Below are 22,130 nucleotides of genomic sequence, written 5' to 3'. Positions count from 1 at the left end.
TTTTTTAACAAAAATCTAATTTTATATTGCTAATGCTTCTTAACATTAGACTAACGAAAAAGGAGGTTATATTCCCACAAATTTTAATTGCATTTAAAAGTGTAAAATAATTGAATATCTAGTTCAGAAACCGCTTAGATTTTTGGATTTTTGTAATGCACCTTACAAATCTCCAAAAAATAATAAATGAAAACTTGATTAATTTGAAAGTAAATTTAATATTTGTAAAACTGGAGTATTACCTAAGCGGTATCTGAAATAGATATTCAATTATTTTACACTTTTAAATGCAATTAAAATTTGTGGGAATATAACCTCCTTTTTCGATAGTCTAATGTTAAGAAGCATTAGCAATTCATATACAAAGCTAAAACTCTATAGCTAAAAAGGGTACAGATATATTTTTAATTATAACGAAAGGGTAATGAATAGAACGAAGGTTCTAGCGGAAATCATATGAATGTTATCCAAGTACAAAAACCAGACACCGATAACAGACACAAACAACAACAGACATAACATAAAAGTAAATGAGCAACTCGGTCTCCACTAAAAAAGAAGAAATGGGTTCTAGTTGAACATTTGGTGACGTGATACTTTTATGGCAAATGTACGTTTACTGGTTTCGCAGTTGCTTAAACGCACGTAGTTCAATTAAAGAACAACTGATATGATACTATAAAATAACCACTTATTAGAATGGAGATGGTAAAATGTGTCAGTGGTTCCAATGTATATTTGATTTTTCTTAATGTCATAGCATGTACAATCTAAAGATAACCGATATATCCAAAAAATCTATCTACTGAACGTTAATATCCTGGTTGTTATTAGCAAATTGATAAAAAATGTCTTATTGGGCATATTAAACACAACCCAATGCGTTTGTCATTTAAGTAGGGTAGAAAGTTATCTCGTCTAGTTTCTACAATTGATTACGTAATTAATGTAAACGAATGATTACCCCAACCTTCAAGATTGATAACGGCGTTAGATTGACATGAAATTCTGCACTTCTATTGTTGACAGAAGGAATTATGACAAACATAAATCTTACGTACGTGTATTATTATGAATAAAAAAGAAAAGAGAGTAGTTCTATGAAGTTTTTGAGGTAAAAAGATGTTTTTGTAGACTTAATAAACCTGAACAAGAGATTACAAACAAAATAATTTTAATTCATGAAATAAGGTAAGTTCGTTTAACTTTTCTGACACAGAACTTAATGACCGATCACAAATACAACGCAAGATACAGCACATAATAAAGGTTTTTGAATGTAATATTCAGTATATTTTATGTGATGTAAAAATGTTGACTTTCAAAAGCTTTTAATTGAAATAAACAAATTTATTTTATAATAAAAAAATATGTGGGATTGTTCCGTCCAGTCTGGGTTCTCATCTGTCGAATATGTTTAAAAAAAGTCTAAACGAATATGTATTTGTAACAAATCATCGAAGATCTTAAGATTGTATTAATAAAATGTGTTTTATTGCAGTGCTGCAGTTTTCAAATCAAAATGCATCTTTAAGAATGTTACGCAAAGGAACACCTTCCATATTAAATACAGTTGTCGATGGATTTCGGAACAGTTCTAACAGTTGCAGTTCCAGTAAGAGGACCCATACGTGTCATTTGAGTAAGAGAAGCTATTGAGAATTTCACATAATTTGATGCATTAACGTGTTAACAAAATTTGTTAATTCCGGTATGAACAGCACCCGACTGTATGCCAATGCTTCATTTTTTTATTTCACTATAGATACATGTAATTAGAAAAGTTTACATTAAAAGATTTGCAGAAAGCGCTTTTTTTTTAAAAATAATCTAACCACAGTTAAGAATATACTTGGCTAACATGTTGTAATCTAGAATATTGAATAGTGTAATTGTTTTCTTGTTATGAAACAAAACAAGGTGAAACTTCGTGTAAGAAAATGTAAAATATGGCACTAATTTAAATGCCTTCATATCGTTTAATGACGACTACCTGATAGGACGAAAGTATATAGGCAGAACTTGTGTTCATTTCAGAAATTTTCATAATAAACATGACATCCGATTAATATATCATAATTCAAAACTTATCTTATTGAATGAAGCAAATCATTTTCAATACATTGACAGCTTTGGTAGAACTAATGCAACAAAAGGATCAGCAGACCATGAACATCTACAAGGAATCAACAAAACTGAATGTCGTGAAAGAAGAAAGAGTAACGATTCTTATGATTCCAACATTTCCACTGGTAGTGATCCATATGTATCGTTTTTAGTGAGTAGGAAAGTGAAAATAAATAACTAAATGAAATTTAAAAAATCCAAGAAACGAACAAGAAAACAAAAAAAAACACACCCAATCAAACACATCGAAAAAAATAATAATAAAAAAACACAAAACAATACCAGAACAATACAGAAGTACACCAAAACAAAACAAAACTGAAAAAAAAATGAGGAAAAAACAAGTGAAAAACCACCATTACATAACACAAAAGAAAAAAAGACCATAAATTAAAAGACATAAAAATCATTTATCTTATGATATGACGTGCTTCAAAGCTCTTTAGATCACAACCATGGTAAAAAATGATAAACACATGATAAATGTTTCGTGCAACACATAGGCTTCGTCTAATCGAAAATATGAAGAGACTAATCCTTTTAGAAACTCAATTTTATCATTGTTTTTACCAAGAGCTGAATATTTATGTCGTTATTTGATCCAATTATAAAATGATGTAACGTAAGTCACCAGACCCTGGTAAAACAATAATGAAATGGAGTTTCTTAAATAATAACTGCAAATATCGTAATGTTTCTGTTTAAACTGATAATCGGTGAGAATTGCTGTAAACGCATTTGTCAACTTATTTACAACTTCTACATGAAACTACTAAATGTTACAATTAGCTATTTAGTTAACTATTTTGTTTTTCTAAAACAATATATAAAATAAAACTGATTTGTTTAAATAGTTTGTTGCAATATTGTAAAAGGGTATTGAAAAGGGGCGCTAGAGATTGAATAGGAAATTAGCATATTAAGATTATATTTTTCAAGAGCTGAAGAATATCTTTCAAATATCTTTATAAAAACATTAGATCCAGGACAAAGACATTATGACATCGTCAAAAATTTAGTATTACTGATAGATTGAAAGGAACTTGATAAATGAAACTTATAATGTATTACTGGTGTAAAATTTTGAGTCATGTTTTATATTAAGAATATAAAGGAACCATGTCCTAATAAAAAGACGAAAAGGAAAAAAAATGGTGATGACGAAAATATCAACATTCCGTGCAAGGTATGTTTATTTTGATTAATGAATATTACATGATAAATACATTTCTGTGTGAGTCATTGCAAAACTTTGATGCAGTCTTACCTGTCTTAACGACGACCCACCTCCAATAAGCTGTCTACAATTATCATTAAAAAAACTTGTTTTACATTGTATGTTTATTAACCCGTATCTTGCTTGACTACTTCTCTTCTTCACCCATGATTTCGTTCTGCCTTAAATGAAAAGACCGCTTAAGGCAGGTTCAATTGTTTTTAGATGCAACTACTAATATTGTATCAAAATCATACTTGCAAATTCATTTTGCTTTAGGTTTTAAATTATAAATTTCCATAGTTGTAAAATCTTTTTTTAATATTTCGTACATTTAAATACTGTTTACAAAGAAAAAAACCCTCAGAAGCGTAACATTACTTTATGAAGTATTTTGGATAATAGAAAATTGTTTGAAGGAAAATAAAGTTACGCACACAGTTTATTATTCAAGTCTATATTCATTGATATTTTGGATTAGTTTTGTTACTATATATTTTATGTTGATCGCAAAAAAGAGAAGCGTAAATGTAATATATCACTACAAATGTTACTGGTCAGACTAGTGCTAGTTCTGCAAAAACCAAGCATTTAAAACATACATCATTTATGCAAAGTTGTAAATTCCAGCATTAAACATGTCATTCTTTTATGTATTAGCATGGAATAAGAAAAATCTATTCTACATTTCTGCAGGGGCCACCAAAGACAATACATACCAATTTTAGTGGACTAAATGTTAGTTGGCAAATGAGCACCATTAATGAGGAATTACAAAAGATATATCCTGGTTTAAAGGTAGGAATGTCATTTTGATAACTAGTTCATTTGATCCTAGCATTTCTCCGTCATAATAATTGATACTGGATTTTTTCCCAATAAACAAATATTGAATAAATCTTTCAAAATTTCAAAGTTCAAAATATATTATACAGACCGTGCCTTTACATGTAAATAACAAATAACAGGATCTTTATCTTCGATTTAAACTTTAAAATTGTCTGGGAAAATATTTTTTTAAAACATTTCTTACAGCATGAGACTACATGTGGCAATGAAGAAATCACTCGCAGTAAAAGGGGAAAAAATCATCGACATTACAAGGTATATATCTTATGTAAAATTGTATAAATATTATACCAGTTTTTGTCGATTTGAACTTCTTCGGGGCGGGTGTGTTAAAGGGACCACAAAGCGGTTTATGAACATATATTAGTTATCATATAGTTAGATATGCAGGCGTAACTGTAGACAAAAAATAAAGGTCGTACTATCTAGTCAAGATTAGAATAAGTCTAGGTCAAAATGCTTTTATTTTGTAATAAACCGTACATGTTTTAGTCGATTAATCCATGTACTGAAAAAAAGCTTTACTGCCATAGAGACATCATCAATTCTCATACATCTTATTTGTTACAATCAACAAATAACACGATTTTTTCAAGATAAAAACAATGTCTATGAACGGGAAATCAACTTAACCATGTTTCGAACGTTGAAATTGTGGAAAAAATATGTAAACAATACTTAATGTTTTAGGAAAGAATACAACAGCACCCCGTCGAATTTAGCAGTAACAAAGAGGCCAAACATTTGGATCTCTCATTAAATAACGACAGTGGGTCATTTACTTACATTGAGTCACCAATCCAAAGTTTAAAAAAGGTATGTATTTATGCAAAATACTCAATTACTTAATAAAAGCAAATCCTTTTTGCGACATCATAGTTTGTCTATGAAGAATGTTTGTGACGAGTATCGTATACGTATAGTATGTCTCTCTACATAAAGTAAGGGTGCTTATCAGATTTAATGCAGATGTTCACAGACACCTATTGACGATTTCAAACAACAATATGGACACCGTGAATACTGTTTTTTCAACATCCTCTAAAGACGTCACGTCACAATTTATACATATAAAATTTCGCATATGCCAGAACATGTAGACACTGTGCGGGCTTTTCGTACCGAGTTAAATTAATACCGATTGTACATTTGAAATAGGGTTCAATTGCTACAAGCTGAGATAGGAATCCCGACCAAAGTTTTGTGTATATCATCATTAACTAGGGGATTGCTCTGGTTTATCTATCAAGAATTAGTTAATCGATTTGTTCACTATGTCGTAACTTTTCGTTCCTCGTCCGACTTTTTAGGGCATGGCATTTTATGTTTAAATCTGCAGGCGTTGCATAAATTCTGTCAAAATTTCCTTGACTGGTTTTAGTATATGTGGAGAATTATCATTAGGTTTTTTAATCTAAATAGTTTTTATTTGTAAGTGTAAGGCTGGTTCCGATACAATTGTTGGTTTCAACTCTTAATTTATCTTAAACTAGTTCACAACAGAAACGTCTTCATTTGCAGAATGTTTGTAATTCTGTCAAAGAGAAGCTAATATGGACGATAACAGGCACCGATATGGACACGGTAAGAACTGTGAAAATTAAGTATTAATATAAATAATACCTTCCAGTTGAAGTTAAACATGGTCTTTTATTTTTAATAGTAATTCAAACCAGACGAATGCTGGGAGCACACGTGTAAAATTAGAGCATTACAAGTACAAATGCCTACATACGCGAGCATATATGCATTAATTAGCTGAAAATGTACGCATAAGTTTGTTAGTTCCGAAGAAGACTTCTATTTTCCTTCTGTTCAGATGTGAACAATGTTGTAAGTCACTCTGTGTTTCGACCCGAATTAGAGAAAATTTGTACACCTTCCTTGAATTTAACTAGATAACCAGTTTTATATCTTAAAAGTTAATTCTTCTTTCCAAATGACTGTCAAAAAGAATACAAAAAATATATTCGATTTATTTTGTAATTTCTTAACTGTAACTATCATTTGTTATCCATTGTTACGATAATCTATTTCATATAAGATTAATAGCATGTATTAAGTTTCATCCTTTAATCTCAGTTTCCGTTATAAAGATGACGTCTTATCGATAAACAATCCTACTTTCGGGGATTTGATACATCGCATCTACCCCACAGAACTTGAGATAAAGGATATTACATAAACTGTGAAACCAGCCTCATATCCTGACCTACACCTAGAATTCGATGGTAAAGGAAAACTATTGACCAAACTTTACGAAAAACGTGACGACTTTTCATTCAAAATTGTCAACTTTCCTTTCATCTGTGGCAACATCCCTTCAGCGCATAACTCATACGTTATGCCAGAACTTGCCGAAACTTCGCAGATATTTTGTATCGCGCTATAATTCTAACAAATAGGCTTTTGGAACAGTTATGTTGCTTCAAGATTGAAGTCATTACTACAGAAGGTTTATGGTCATCACCATAAACTCATGGAATGTTATGGTGTATCCACCTGCGCCATGAAAACTGATTTATTCAACGTGTCATAGTTTTCCTTTCCTCCTTTGTCTACCCCGGACTTGATTTTTTTTTATGAGCAACTTGGCGGGTGTTTTTTTTAGAAAAGCAGAAGACGCTTACCCTACCGTGGCACCAGGTCCATGCTCCCCGTTTTTAGTGGAGTCCGAGTTGCTCATTTGCTTTTGTTATTTTGTATGTATGATTTCATTTACTTCATGGTCTTTGTTTTGTGTGTCTGTTTTCCATGTCTGGTCTTTGTTTCTGGATTACGTTCTTTTGATTACCGCTACAACCTTGGTTCTCTTGATTATTATAACAAACGATTTATTATACTTTCCACCAACAAACACTTTAGAACTGTAATTTAAATTGCTGCAATACCTGACCACAAGTATTTATATATCCCGTCTTTTTAATATTAGCAAAGTATTTTTATGAATGTGTCAGCATTTTCCCACTAGGGTGTGTTTGTTGGTTATTCCATGCAATATGTGTAATGTATTATAGTCAGTAATAATGTAGGTCTTGTTGGATTAACATAAAAAAATATTTCCCATATGATCAATTACTCCGGATTATTTGGGTTTTTAATGGAACACCATCTTTCTTCATTTGACGTAAGTAAAACGGTGCCATGCAACACCCATTCTAATAATTCATTCATGAATATAATTTATAGAAAATAAAAAGCTATGTAATAAGATCTTGAGGGAGGAGATTCAACTGGTATTTGTCATTTTTTAAGATAAATTTGCCGTTTCCTGCAAACATGTCCTATCCATCTCCATTTCTTCTTTTGTATTGCCTTTGATAGAGGTACGGTGTTGGTTCTCTCATAATGTTTTTTTGTTTTGGATCTTTTGTGGCCAGAATATGTTGTGCAGAATCCGTCGAAGACATGGCGTCTTGAAGACATCTAGTTGGTTATTTATGGTATTTGTGCTATTCCATGACTTTGTCCCATACAATGATACTCCAAATACCTTGCTCTTGAAGATTTTAAATTCAGTGCTGGTTCTGATCTTGGTGGTTTCCCAGATGTTTTTCAGCGTAGCAAACGACCCTTTCGCTTTTTGTATTCTGGTAATTTTGTTTAGTTCAGAATTTATTTACTTATCTTGAAAGGTGTCACTACGCCTACATGTATATCACGAGTATACGCACGTGAAAAGTTGACTGCTAACCTAATTTGTTCAGGTTTACAGACTTTAGAATTATTCATCTAAAAGGTGTTTTCTTTTGTTTGCTCACAGCGTCCTTTTAACATGTGTTCTCGATTGTTTAACCCGAGATGTATTATTTGTTCTTCGGTTGATTTACCTCTTTCATAAAGGGTGGTTTTAATTATCAGCAAATAAGCTTATTTTAATAGAATAGTAGGATGAAGTTTCACAAATGTCAATAAAATTCCAAATCCAATTCGCAGTCACAAGTTCAGTAAGTAGTAAAAGTGAGATAGCTCGAAAGCTACACACACATTTAGCTCTATGAGTGAAATTCTACATGACATTTTCAGCTGGGTGAATCGCAATTAATAAACATTGACATTAGTAAAACAATATATTTCTCCTCGTTGAAAGAATCTGAATTAAAGTTTCATCGGATATTTTTTTGATATTTGTAAAAGGCTTAATAAAAAAAAATAATAATATAAAATTGTAAGTAAAATAATAATACTTTAAACTGCAGAATGTTTGTAATTCTATCAAGGAGAAGCAAATATGGACAGTTACAGACAACGATACGGACACGGTTAGTGCTGTCAAATTAGTGCATTTAAAGTATATCTAATCAAGTCGTGGAAGTTTGAATTTATAACTTTGCAAGATCACACGCAAATTTGAATGGATTCAAGTACGGTCAGTTCGGATATTAAAGTCCATTTGGTCACATTTTAAAATCAAATTGTACGTTAATCTTCATTGTTCGGAGAAAATGACATGGTTTTGTTTACAGGCCCCCATCACAATATATTAAAACAAAACAAAATGTCGAAAAGAGTAAGAAACAAGAGACAGAAGATGTAATGTTAGTATAATATGAGTGAGCAAGAGATATTTGAAATTGAAAATCTTATGCAGAAAACAATCTTCAATGTTTATAAACAGTGGTCAAAACAATGTGTAAAGAAATAAAACGCCATCTATATTTTGATAGGTGTAAATTTGGTTTGTTTTGTAGATTGACGAATACGAGTTTTATGAAATGAGGAAAAACGTATGTACACTGTTAAAGTTATCGTATTTTTTATATTCTAAAGAAGTTGTAATTGAAATCTCTGTCATTTCCCAATGATCTGTAAGACGAAAAACCTAACATTTGAACTTTGTTTTAACAACCCACACGATTTCAAAACAGTTGGAACTTTGAATTAACGTACCTTGGCTGCTGAGATTGGATTCTCAAAATTTGTCAGCATATACTTATTTAATGTAAAATTCAGTGATATGCCTCATGTGTTTATGCTCTGTATTTTTGCTCTAAATTGATGATTTTGGGTTGAGTTGTAGAAACAAGCATCTTCATTTAAAAGTTTGAAATAAGGTTCCAGGATTTTCGGGACGAAAATAGATAAAACAAATGTTCGCATACACTCGAACTAGTTGTTATATCACGTCTGAATATTTTTATTAATATGTTTATTTCTAAATATTTTAATACCTTTTGTAAACTATTTTCGACTTTCAGAATATGGCCAGCATGAAAGCGCTTAGAATCTGCTGTTTTATCATCGTCATGGCAATCTTTTCTGCTATAATAGCGTTTTTGTCTTTATATGTCAAGAAATTTATAGAAGGTTGGTAAGATAAATAAGATACAACTTGATTTGTGTCAATCTAAGTAAACTGATTCATGGAACTAAACACCAATATAGGGAGATATCGCATTACTTACTCGATTAACTTAATACTGCCGCTGAGTTATCTGCATATATTAATGGTGTTTAGGTACAAAATAGGCTGCAAAAACATAGCAATACCCAACCGGTTGCCTTAGACAACAAATCAAAATCCAGAAAATAAAACAATAGAAACTGGAGAAAAATACAGCACAAAAAACTTCAAAAGAATGCATTAAACAACGAGTCCTAAGAACACTACCTAAGAAAACTGAACCAGTGACAAGTCTATACTAGCAATTGCTGACAAATATAATCACATACAATTTATTTCGATTTTTCAGGCAATCCTTTTTGACAGTTTTTATTCATTATTTTAAATGGCCTTACAATTGATTTACACAAATCTAGATTAAAGGATTATGTAAAGTTAGGTGGTCGGTCGAGAAAAAAAAGTTTTCAAGTTATTCTCACAAAGGAACACGACTCAATGATACAGTGATTTTTATCATTTCCATTTTTTTAGACGAAAAACTTAAACCCAACCGTAACCCGAGTTTTCTTCTAGGCGGTGAGTAGAGTCACTAAAGTCTTTACGACAAACATAAGCCATTAATACTTATTATTACGCATTTATTTCTATAAGATTCAAAAGTGTTTTTTTGTTTTAAATAAAAGTCATTATTCTTTATAGATAAAGTGTAGATATACAGATTAACAGATATAACACGCGTAATCATAATCTAAATGCTCAATTACTTTCATTTTAAATGTTTACATCTATAACTTGTGATAACCGTTGATTTTATTATAAACTCAACCATATTAAAACAGTTTTTTAAATTACATTGTAGATTGCGGTGAAACACATATTGTTGGGAATCTCGGGAGTCAAATATGTTTATCCCCTGAGTCATTCTACGCGAATTCATCGCAGAGCGAAATCTTAACAGGAGTTACAATATTTCGAAATTCATCAAGGTATTTTAAATACACGAAAAAACAAAACTTAATTGTCAGTTTTAAAAATGATGAATTCAATGAGGAAAAGAATGGTTGGGTAGTTGATTATAATGTTTCTAGAAATGAACAGCCACTAAAAATTGGAATACTCAAAATGACTTGCGAAGATGCCGGAAATTACACAGTGACTTTGGAATATGAGGGGACCCACAATGAGACCTATGACGTATATTTAGACAGTTCGTGTGAGTACACCACATTCAATATGAATTTCAAGGATAAAATGTCAATTGAGAAAAAAAATAGTTCAAAATAATATAAACCATCTACATTTCATTTTTAAATTTGAAATACCACAGGAAACTTATTAAAAATTCGATTGCATTGGGATTTATTAACATATTAACATTGTAAGCGATTGGTGATATAGTATCCCCCCCCCAAAAAAAAAAATAAATAAATATCAATTGATAAAACAAACCGCTTAGTCTATCTTTGTAGGAACTACACTAAATAATTATCCTCAAAAATGAAACATTCCCAATCCCACGCACGCGAAGCACTGGAAACACAACACATTTCCCACGAAACATGCACATGAAGCACACGATACACGAAAGCCACAAGAAACATGTTGCTTGAAGCAAGATACAGGAATTATCGTCTTTGCATAAAATATTCAACTCTGTTATTGGTATTTTCCGGAATTTGACTTGCGAAACGAAACTAATAATATATTATGGAATATAGTGTATGTCTGTTCGTCACTTTTTGTTGATTGCTAACATCATAGATGTAGTTTTACATTAATATGTATTATGCTAGAATAATTACATTCGATATAAACACTCCTTAAATATCCATATGTGTTTCGATATAAAATGACGCTCACTTTCGTTATACATGGAACATTGCAAAAAAAATGCATTGCTCTGGAGTACGAAATTTTGAAATTTCATTATATTTGGGTAAAATTTCCAGATTTTTAGTTCATAAAGTTTTTATATATATACCTTCATATTACTTTAAATATGACAAAATACTATTTGCATGTGATAAATGTCCATCATTGTTGCATGCAGATCGTTGGGTATACATTTTTCGTGTTCCAGGAGAATAAAAATATCCAAATTTCATAACGTATTGGTAAAAATATTTTATTTGTTGCATTTTTGATATGAAAGATGGCTATTTTAAAATACATGGTACATTACAAAATATCTTTATTGGTCTAGGAGTATAAAAATATAGAAATTTCATAAAATATGTGTCAATACTCATTTTTTTAATAATAAAGTATTTTTGTCTTATGCGAGACCATCTAATTGCTTTGAATATTGTAAGTAAATAAGTAATTTTTATGTAGGGAATGTCCATATTTGTTGTATATGGACTATCAAGAACACATTTCCTTGTTCCAATATGTCATAAAGTATTTGTAAAACATACTTAATTTTTAAGTAATTTAGCTATTTTATCTGATGTGATACCATCTTTTTCGTTAACAAAAAGTAAATGTCGTATTTTTTATATGAAAAATGTTCATTTTTATTATATATGGTACATTGCAAAAACATTTTCAATGGCCTCGGAGTATAAAAATATTGATTTTTTGTATAGAATTGGGGTAATATATACTCAATATTTAGTTTTTAAAGTATTTTTGATTGATGTGAAAACAACTAAATGCTCTAAATATTGAACAAAAGTGGAAAATGTCCATTTTTGTTATTTTTGGACCATTGGGAACACATTTGACTTGTTCCAGGAGAAAAAAAAATATAAAATTTATAAAGTATTGGTGAAGCATTCTCTATGTTGAAGTCCTATTTTAGGAACTATTTTATCAAATGCTATACTATCTTATTTGTATAAAAAATAAATTAATATTGTATATTTTATATCATAAAATGTCCATTTTTGATATACCGGGCACATTGCAAATCATTTTCATTGGTCTCGAAGTATGAAAATATTGAAATTAACACATTTGACTTGTTCCAGGAGAAAAAAAAATATAAAATTTATAAAGTATTGGTGAAGCATTCTCTATGTTGAAGTACTATTTTAGGAACTATTTTATCAAATGCGATACTATCTTATTTGTATAAAAAAAAATTAATATTGTATATTTTATATCATAAAATGTCCATTTTTGATATACCGGGCACATTGCAAATCATTTTCATTGGTCTCGAAGTATGAAAATATTGAAATTAATGTTGGGATTAAATATACTCAATTTTTAGTTGATAATGTATTTATGACTTATGCAATTATTTGGAACACATTTTGGATCATTTGGAACACATTTTTGATGGATACAATACCTTTTGATGGTTTAAAGATAAAACATAATGTTTTGTTTGTTTCTGTAAAATTCCAATACTGTACTTTTGCGTCGGTTACAGGAAACAGTTCTTTAATTAACATTTGATAAAACCATAAACGTCACATGTAATGTTTAAAAATGGTTGAAAAATAATTCCAAAATGACAATTTCATGCATATGTACAATATCGTTTATTTTGAAAAAAAAAATAAAAAATTCGAATCGATATAAACATTTTTATTCTCAAACAACAAACCAGCCGATATTATTTGCGATCGGGATACTTTTCGCCGACCATTTCGGTAGGCCCTTTAAAATATTGCAGTATTTAACTATGTGTCTTAAATAATCTACGAATGTTTGAAACCAATTACTTCCTATATATTTATAATGATTCCTGACAACATATTTTCTTTTCAATGTAAAAGGATCTGAAAACGAAATTTCAACGGTATTCCGTAACATGGATTTACCATGAGAACTATTTTCTTCATCCAATCAGGATACAGAACCGTTGCACGAAACACGTTGCACGATACACAAAGAACAAAGCACAAAGGGCACTCTCGAAAGGCGCAAGCACACGAATCCCACGATGCACGTTACACAATTACACGAAAACACGCACACGGAGCACACAGAGTGGGCCAAAATTAAAATTTCAGGTGGTGTACATTTGATATCACGTTTTCGTCCACACGTCACCCTAATACGATCATAAAGGAGCGCAACTACATTACACAAACAAACACTTACCTACCCTAGAGAGAGAGAGAGGGAGAGAGAAAATAAAACTAATTGACCATAAAACAAAGGAAATATAATTTGACTTATTTACAGATCCTAATTTAAAACTTGACGTTGATAACGAGGATAAATCATATATCAACATTACATGTGAATTGACTGACGTTTGTTCGGAAGCCCCTCTTTCAATATTCATCCATGATGGTGACTCAACCCATTCATTAAGAGGAGATAATACATCATGTGATCTTGGAACAACCATTTTGAAAAGAGAGCTGACAATACCTAAGACGTCAAAAGTTCCGGTATATAATATTTCTTGCAAACCTCTCACTCACGACGGGGAACTAAATAACTTAACAAAAAGTGTAAAATTGTGTGATGTACCTAGTGAGTATATTATTCATAATGCTAAGAAACGTATATTCGTTTTTTTCCATTTGAAATCATTTCTGATTCACATTAAAATGGCACAATCAAGTATAACTTCACAAATTACGTTTCTGCATCAACTTGATTTTTCATTTCTCCCAATACATGAGCCAATGTAGATTTATGTTTGTATAGTTTTTTTTTTACCGAAAAGCAATCAGAAAGACGATTTTAAATAGATTATTTATTTTTGCTACTTACCTTAATTTGGACATGGTGTCAGGTTCAACTTTCCGTCTGTCCATGGAGAATCGGCATGAGTACTCAAAGGCACCAACATTTTGGCGGAAATGTAATGTAATTCAGATATAGAGACAAGACAAGGAAATCAGACATACACTACAGAGAACATAAAATAACAAAAATGATGCATACAAAAGTAATAAAATTATATGAGCAAATTGGGCCATCAAAAACCGGGAACATGGCCAAGGTGCATCGGTAGGGTGAGTGTACCTTGCCGAGTATCTTATAAAAAGTCAAGACGAAAGAGGAAATGAAAACTATGACACATTGAAAAAAATCAGTACTTATGATGTAGATGGATACAACGATCTACAAATTCAATATGACGGCCATTAAAAACATTTGTAAGGATGACTTCAATCTTGTAGCAACATAACGCTGTTCCAGAAGCCTAATTGTAAAAAATCTAGCACGGTACAAAAGGTATGCGTAGTATACGGCAAGCTCTGGCATAATGTATGAGTTGTGATGTGAATACTTCATATGCATGTGCTGAAAGAATGTTTTCCACAAACAGAATATGAGGCAATTGGTTTTTTTTACTGCCTTTCTCACAAGAATCTCAGGCTCACCTAAAGGGCTCGCCTAAAGGGCTCGACCTGAATTATCCACGAACAAACCGGCATAAAAAAGACCAATTGCCTTATATTCAGCTTATCTCTCATTATATTGTTGTATTATGTTCTTAGCTTTGGTCTAATGAATGGTTCATTTAAGATAATTATTTTCGTTTACTTCCGGCTTGTCTCTGACCTTTGTCCTTTGCACTCGAATGTGAAATATTAAGTGAACATATCAATACCAGTTTGCACGTTTATTATTTGTTTTTGCATATACCTTTGACCAGGGATGAAAGGAGACATCATTTAGATTTTTTTTTATTTTGCCGTAGGCTATCTACAAAATGTTAACTCTTTTTGTGTGTTTTAGTTCTTCCCATTTATTATTTCAATTTTTCGATTAAAAAACACGTTTGCTACTGGTACATATTGTTAAAATTTCAAACGTTTTTATTTTGTGTAGAAAATTTGACAACTTGTGAGAAGGAACACAATGGACACTTCTTCTTACATCCTGTATTATGCAATATGTATTATCATTGCGATTCTCCGACATTATGGCTAAGACCATGTGGCAACGGCACAGAGTGGAATCCAACCAAATGCACATGTGATTTTGAAGGAAGTGCAACGACTTCATGCAAATATTATAGTAAAATAACATCATTATGCAATTTTCCGCTAAATGAATCACAGGGATGTTCCAACACCACTGGAAGAATAAAATAAGAATTTAATAGCAGAACAAAAATTAATAAAGAACATGTTTACCATGTAAAGGCATAGTTTGCTTCCTTTAGAAATACCTATTCCGAACTATGTCTTAAGACGAATAAGAAATTATTCTTCTTCATTTTTTTTGTACTTCATGTAGAGAACATAATGTTTTAATGACGTTACTGACAATTTCTAATAATTGATTAAATCATGCTGTAGACATTTTCTTTTGTTTTAAATGAGATATCATGTTTAGTGAAAAATAATAACAACTAAATGATGTAATTTCGTGTTATATATAAGGTGCTGTGTTAATTTAAATTACTTATTACAAACTATATTCTTAGGCATCGGTCTTTATTGAAAAAAAAAATCAAATTTCAAATTACTTTCCTATACAATAAACATGTATAATTGTCATTGCATACGAATAAACCCTTTTTCCAAGGTTGCAAAAAGTGGAAGAAAGAAATCCATTTGCAGTTAAATTCATATTGTAATGAATGAAGATCTCGATATCCATTTGCGATCACTTCTAACCTCTCTTAAATTTTATCAGAATCTGTCAGGAAAACTGTTCTATGACAGTAGTTAGAATAGAAATCATAACAGGGTCTGAAGAGGCTGTCCTAGCCCTATTTCCTGACAGTTCCTGACAGAAAATGTCCTGGGTCGTGACAAAGAAAATATGCAAAGCTGTTCTAAACTGTCATACCCTTGCACAGTTCCTGAAACCATTTTTTCTATTCTGTGTGACGTAATTTAGAACAGGAAGTCCGCAATTAATAATGGAAACTGTGCGACTAATGTGAATTAGCAAATCTGATTAGGACAAAAATCTTGATTTTTTAAATTTACATTGAATTTCCAATTAAAAGAGCTCGTCGTGATCATCATCCCAGAATCGTTGTTCATGTTGCAATTTTCATCGATTACGGCCATTCACAAAATATCATTGTTTACATGTATATATATATAAATAGCCTAGCTGGCCGAGTGGTCTAGGGCGCTGGACTTAGTGCAGGCGGTGTTGCCATAGATGTCACAGCGGTACGAGTTCGAGTGCCGCGGAGGGAACGACCAAAAAATTTGACAGTTAATCTCGGTTCCCTTGATTACGCTTGCATTATATAGTAATACTGACAGTATTTACAACAATAGAATGAATGTATGTATATTTAAATAAAATAGTTAACAGTTACTATAAATATATATATGTGTATACGTTATGAGTACATACATGTAAAAGTATAGCTACATGTAAATGCTACCAAGATCACAGATACGAATATGCTATTACGGAAAACAAGGAAAATAGTAAATAAATGTAACATTAAAGAAATAGAGAAATTTACTACTTGTAAACCATTTACTATGTTTAATATTTAAGAAGTACTAGGGAACTGAAAATAATAATTGTCAATGGCCAATCATATTTGTTAAATAATGAATAAATTATAGGTACGGGTCGCCTGCACTAAGTCATGTTTCTATCACTATCCACACGTACATTTGTACATGCACTTTAAGAAAAATTGCTAGTTTTAACTTAAAATTAAACTTTTAAATAATATATTTAGTTTACTAGTAAAGAAAGCAACCATTTTTATCTTCCAGGAGGGGGTCATGTGCTTAGATTTTATTGTCAGATTATAATTGTTTATTTCAATAAATGGATGAGTTAAATATCGTAGAATTTGGAGCTCTTTTTTTCAAAGGGACCATACGATCTGGCCCTTCCTCGCTTATAAACATGGTGCCTATAACAAAACCTTTGGACGAATTTTAACAAGCTTTCTAATTGTCATGTACTCGGAATATAATATATACAGCGTCTTGGCATAATATAGAACATATTCCAAAAATGGCAAAATAGGTAACTTGTCATCTTGTGAGTACATAAGAATCATGCATTAGCTATTATATTCTACTTGATCTTGAATGATTTTAAGATTGATACGATTGTCGTACGATGATTAAAATCAAGAATGAAGCTATAGGACAGTACATGTACGTTCTACATTACAACCTTTGACACTTTTTGTTTACTTAATAATGTACGTGTTTTTTGTCTTCACCTGTAAAATTTTAAGTTTATGGGAATTACTGCCGTATGCAACTTTGGAGGAAAATAATTTTTACTTTCTAGGAAACTAGAAATACTTACCATAAAATTAAAACGCATGATCCAATTTGACCCAAGAAATATCGTCAGAGCACCACCGTTTACCACAAATATAATAATTTTTCACAACTTATCCATCCAAAGAAATCATGGTTTTACAAATCTGTCAAGCAAACGGCACGATCTACAATTGTCGTTTCATGTTCACTATACATGTAGAAAGTACTTTCGGCCACTCATATATTATTAACACGTGAATGTCGTTCATATTCGATCATTTTCCGTGTCAGAACCAACAGCGGCCTGTCACAGCCATTTGTTTCCCGAGAGACGAAAATCATAATGAAATGGGAGATAATTCAACTCGGGTAGGTTTCTGCCTGTCATGTGGGTGACTGCAACACATATATTTCGGTCAAAATTCTTTACAAATGTCATATTCTTGCAAACTGTATGAGTGCGCAGACTTTTCATTTCCATTAGGGTCTAAAATTATTGACTAAAATGTTAATTTTTATTTAAAAATAATTATCATGTGAGTGACTGCGACATATATTTTAGTCAAAATTCTGCAGAATTGTCATACTCTTGCAAATATATGAATCACATACTTTTAATTTCAATGAGGATCCAACATTATTTATTAAAATGTTGATTTTGTTCAATATGATTATCCTGTGGGTGGTGGAGACACATTTATTTCAGTCAGAATTCTTTAAGAAATGTCATATTCTTGCAAAATGTATTAGTGTGCACACTTTTAATTTCCACGACAGTCTAAAATTATTGACTGAAATGCTAATTGTTCAATATAATTATCATGTGGGTGACTGTGACACAATTAATTCAGTCAAATTCTTTAAAAATGTCATTTTTCTGCATATATATGAGTGCACACTTTAAATTTTCTTAGGGGAAAGTTCTTCAAATAAGTTGTCAAAATATGCCAGTCCATTACAATGTGTATGACATTAATTCCATAAAGATTTTGCATTTTATTAGATTTATCTAGTACGTGTACATGAAGTCTTATAAAGGGTTTTAAACAGTGTAGTTTTGAGAAGTGTGATAAAATTAGGCCATGATTTGTTGAAAGATGTTCCTTTTACATTGAAAACACTCTTAGTATAGTAACCTTGTAACAAGGTCTCATTAACAACTTCCGGGTCAAATGGCCACCCCCTATGTAGTACCAAAAACACACTGAACCTAGACATATGCATTGTAAGTGTATTATTTGTGTGTATTATGATTAAAAGTAGTCAAAATAAAGCTGAGAATGTGTACTTTATAATCATATATGTAATTAACTACAAAAGTGTATGAATATTGTTTACATGTGTGAGTAATTTGCCTCCATGCTGCCAGTTAGCAGAACAGGAAAAAATGTGGATTTTCAGTATTATTTATTCAAGTAAATTTTGTGAAGAATTTCTACAATCATCGCACCATTAGCATAATGATTTTGGAAGCCTTAATTTCCAAGCTTCGCAACGGTATGCAACTGTAAGATGTCATTTGTCCAGGGAATTCACAGTGAGACTTTGAAAATTACTTTTTAACATGTAAAGTAATGGAAACGTTACAAGTGGTTAGTGAGACCTAATGATAACTAAAATAAATCCTTTAAAATAGGCTTTTTTGTAACTATTTATTTTATCTGCTACATACAGAAAAAATAACCCTTTGGCAAAGGCTTGACATGCATGTAGTTTAAAATAACATATTTTATACCCCTTTCTTAAGCTAATATATGTGAAAAGTAAAATGTTTTTAGGGATATGAAAAAATGGAAACATGGAAAGTTCAACATTGAATGAAAAAAGCATATTCAAAAGATTACATGTGTATACATGTACATGTCTCAATCAAAATGGAACTCGGCAAAGACAAAAGACACTGAATGACCCTGATGCAGACTTGTAAATGCCATTATACAGTACTTGTACATATACATCACATTTTTTGTTCAATATCAAATAGCAGTATTAAACTCTTGAAGAAGTCACATTATTATATTATTTTCATGCTAATTCAGCTACAGTTACCATATTAAAAGCCAAATTAAGAAAATAAACTGTAACTGTACATTTATGTCAATATATAAGGACAAAGTGCAGACAGAGCCTATCTGTATTGTGCACCCCCATAAAATCTATCAGTTGCTTACTTGCACATTATGTTATTACGGTACTTGCATATTATTATGAAAACATTGTTGTCAAAATACATTCTAGATGTTAAGACAAAGATTCTGAATCAAATCATTACATGTACCAAACTGCTTGCTGAGTTTGGTGCGGATACACTGACATCTTTAAATTTTCAGTTAATGAAATACAATATCCAGTTTTGCTAAGAAAACTATTAGAAAAAAGAAATTCAGAAATACAATTTCACCAACATGAGCATGTAAATTTCTTTTTTATAACAGAAACTAATGATGCAGTGCAATTTCAGTCAAATTCATTGTATAATATTAATTGTGAAAGGACGTGTAAATGTTTGTGCTGTGCATTTGTTCTCACAACTTTGAATTTGTAACAAAAAGACACAGATATTGAGAGAATCATAGAGAAAAAAATACAAAAAAAAACTATCAATGAGATATGTGAATTATATGGACTGTATAATGAATGTAAAACAATTAACAACTGAAATCATTTCAACCATAAAAATGTAGAGTAGTTAAAAGGAGACCTAGGAATGGAAAATATACAATTGTTAAATGGCAAATTGCAACTGTTATCCTTCAAATAAGATATAAGGTGCCTTAAGTAGTTGCAAGTAACTTGCAAGCATTCCATATTTCTGTTTGGTGTAAAATTTAAAGAAATATCTCACAAAAAAGGATTAATTAAAACAATATAGTTTTGTAATCCTTAGGGAACTACTATTTATTTTCTTTATTGGAAGAGGGTTAGGATAAAAACACCTAGCATTCGAATTATCAAAAAAAAAAAAAATAAGACAGCCAATAAAGGCAGATCTATTATGTCCTAATTTTTTTGAAATAATAAAAAAATCCAAAGAAAAAAGACAGCAGAACCTTTCATTAATTTCTCAAAATAAAAAAGACAGGAAAAAAATTTGATTCACCCCCATAAAAAAATCAAATGGTTGCTCCCTGTGAGCCTCATAATGATTTGATGGAAGGGATAGCAGGACTACATGGACGAGAATATCAGCTGTAAATTCAATCCAAAGAGTTAATTTTGAAAAAAAATTGTTGCATTTTTTAAAATATGCCACTGTGTCAAAAATATTAAAAATACAAGCTTATTAGTACGAAGAGAAAAAGTTAGAATAAACATACTAACAAATCAAACTGGTCAAAATAACAACATTCCATGTGCTGTGAATTTCATACACTGCAAACCTATACAGTTTATATTAAAAATAAAGGTTAGACAGATGCAAACCATTCCAGGCATGATAAGTTGATAACTGGCATTCCAAGAGACTTTATTCCTCTACTTAAAAAGACAGTGATGAAAATTAACAAATTTACAAAATGCATGGCTGTCAACAATTCAAGATGCAAATTTGTGGGATTTGGCTTTAAGTTGGAAAGATTGAAGGAAAATGCACCTAAATCAACTTAAAATGTGTGAGAGTAAAGGAAACATACCGTGTTAATAAATCTGTTTAGTGTCTACGAATACATTTACAGGTATACACTACTACTGTCAAATGTGTGTAGTTGAATTGAAATTCATGCAATGTATTAAAAATATTTACAACTAGCTGAATACTTAAACCCAAAAGCTGATGGATTCAGTACAATCAATTTATTTACTTACGCGAGGAAGATACTGACGCTCATTTAGTAAATTACAACGTCAATGGGAAGTAATCCTAACGAGAAGGTGAAAATAAATGTTACTTACATGACGAACCCAAAATCCCGCATATTTTCGTAAAAAAAGACGATATTTCAAATAAGGTACAAAAAATGTTACCTCAGGTATTTAAGCGATTATGGCCTCATTGAAATCTTTGAAATCAGAAGATTTATTGCAAATACTCCATATTTCAGTTAGATAGTATTAGATTATTCTTGTGATACTTAGTTTATACTGACCTAGTTGTGTTTCTCCGATGTTCCATGTTATGATATTTTAGCAGGCAGATCCGACTTTCTATCAAAGCAGTAGCAGTCTTGGACTTTGGAAAAAGGTGGTCTCAAAATGTTTTTAAAAAACGCCGCCATATTGGCTTTCCTTAGCAACCGCCTGTGATTAGATATTTTCCAACGCAAGGGCTTCCGTTTGTCCTAAAATAAGGGGGGTGGGGGCTTAGTTTATATGTTAACCTCTTGGGTAACAAGGTAATGTAAAACATACAATATTTATTTTCAAAATTTGCATTCATAGCGCTAACCAAAAATTGCTCTTTATTTACTAAATCCGCTCGATGTACTTGGTCAATGCTACTTCTTAACAAATTAAACGAATCTTATATCAA

General features: G+C 31.1%; 1 protein-coding gene across 5 annotated transcripts; it reads left to right on the top strand.

Moving 5' to 3' along the window:
• The first annotated feature begins 955 nt into the window (after positions 1-955).
• On the top strand, positions 956-19,610 carry LOC148626441 (uncharacterized). Of its 5 annotated transcripts, none has more exons than XM_088570448.1 (15): positions 956-1,057; positions 1,510-1,642; positions 2,131-2,278; positions 3,233-3,313; positions 4,040-4,141; positions 4,379-4,447; positions 4,883-5,008; positions 5,714-5,776; positions 8,392-8,454; positions 8,884-8,919; positions 9,391-9,499; positions 10,068-10,112; positions 10,396-10,749; positions 13,677-13,973; positions 15,285-19,610. In XM_088570448.1, exons 5-15 carry the CDS (start codon positions 4,094-4,096, stop codon positions 15,548-15,550), a joined length of 1,476 nt encoding a protein of 491 aa, XP_088426574.1. In that variant the 5' UTR covers positions 956-1,057; positions 1,510-1,642; positions 2,131-2,278; positions 3,233-3,313; positions 4,040-4,093; the 3' UTR covers positions 15,551-19,610. The 5 variants fall into 5 exon arrangements, with proteins under 5 accessions (XP_088426574.1, XP_088426575.1, XP_088426578.1 ...); XM_088570449.1 differs by having other exon boundaries at positions 1,036-1,114; XM_088570452.1 differs by lacking the exon at positions 956-1,057 and adding an exon at positions 1,073-1,191 and having other exon boundaries at positions 8,413-8,454.
• Positions 19,611-22,130: the final 2,520 nt, after the last annotated feature.

Source organism: Perna viridis, chromosome 2, assembly GCF_037379345.1.
Source record: "Perna viridis isolate PV_CMFRI_1.1 ecotype Kerala chromosome 2, ASM3737934v1, whole genome shotgun sequence".
In the NCBI taxonomy this organism is placed as follows: domain Eukaryota; kingdom Metazoa; phylum Mollusca; class Bivalvia; order Mytilida; family Mytilidae; genus Perna; species Perna viridis.
Note: the sequence above shows the minus strand (reverse complement) of the source record. Positions and strands in the feature narration are given on the sequence as shown.

Bases quoted from the DNA above. Each gene is read 5' to 3' on its own strand.
- LOC148626441 (XM_088570448.1), top strand. From the start codon at position 4,094: ATGAGCACCATTAATGAGGAATTACAAAAGATATATCCTGGTTTAAAG. The intron at 9,500-10,067 runs GTTGGTAAGATA...CCATTTTTTTAG, and splicing joins TGTCAAGAAATTTATAGAAG to ACGAAAAACTTAAACCCAAC. The intron at 10,113-10,395 runs GTGAGTAGAGTC...ATTACATTGTAG, and splicing joins CCCGAGTTTTCTTCTAGGCG to ATTGCGGTGAAACACATATT.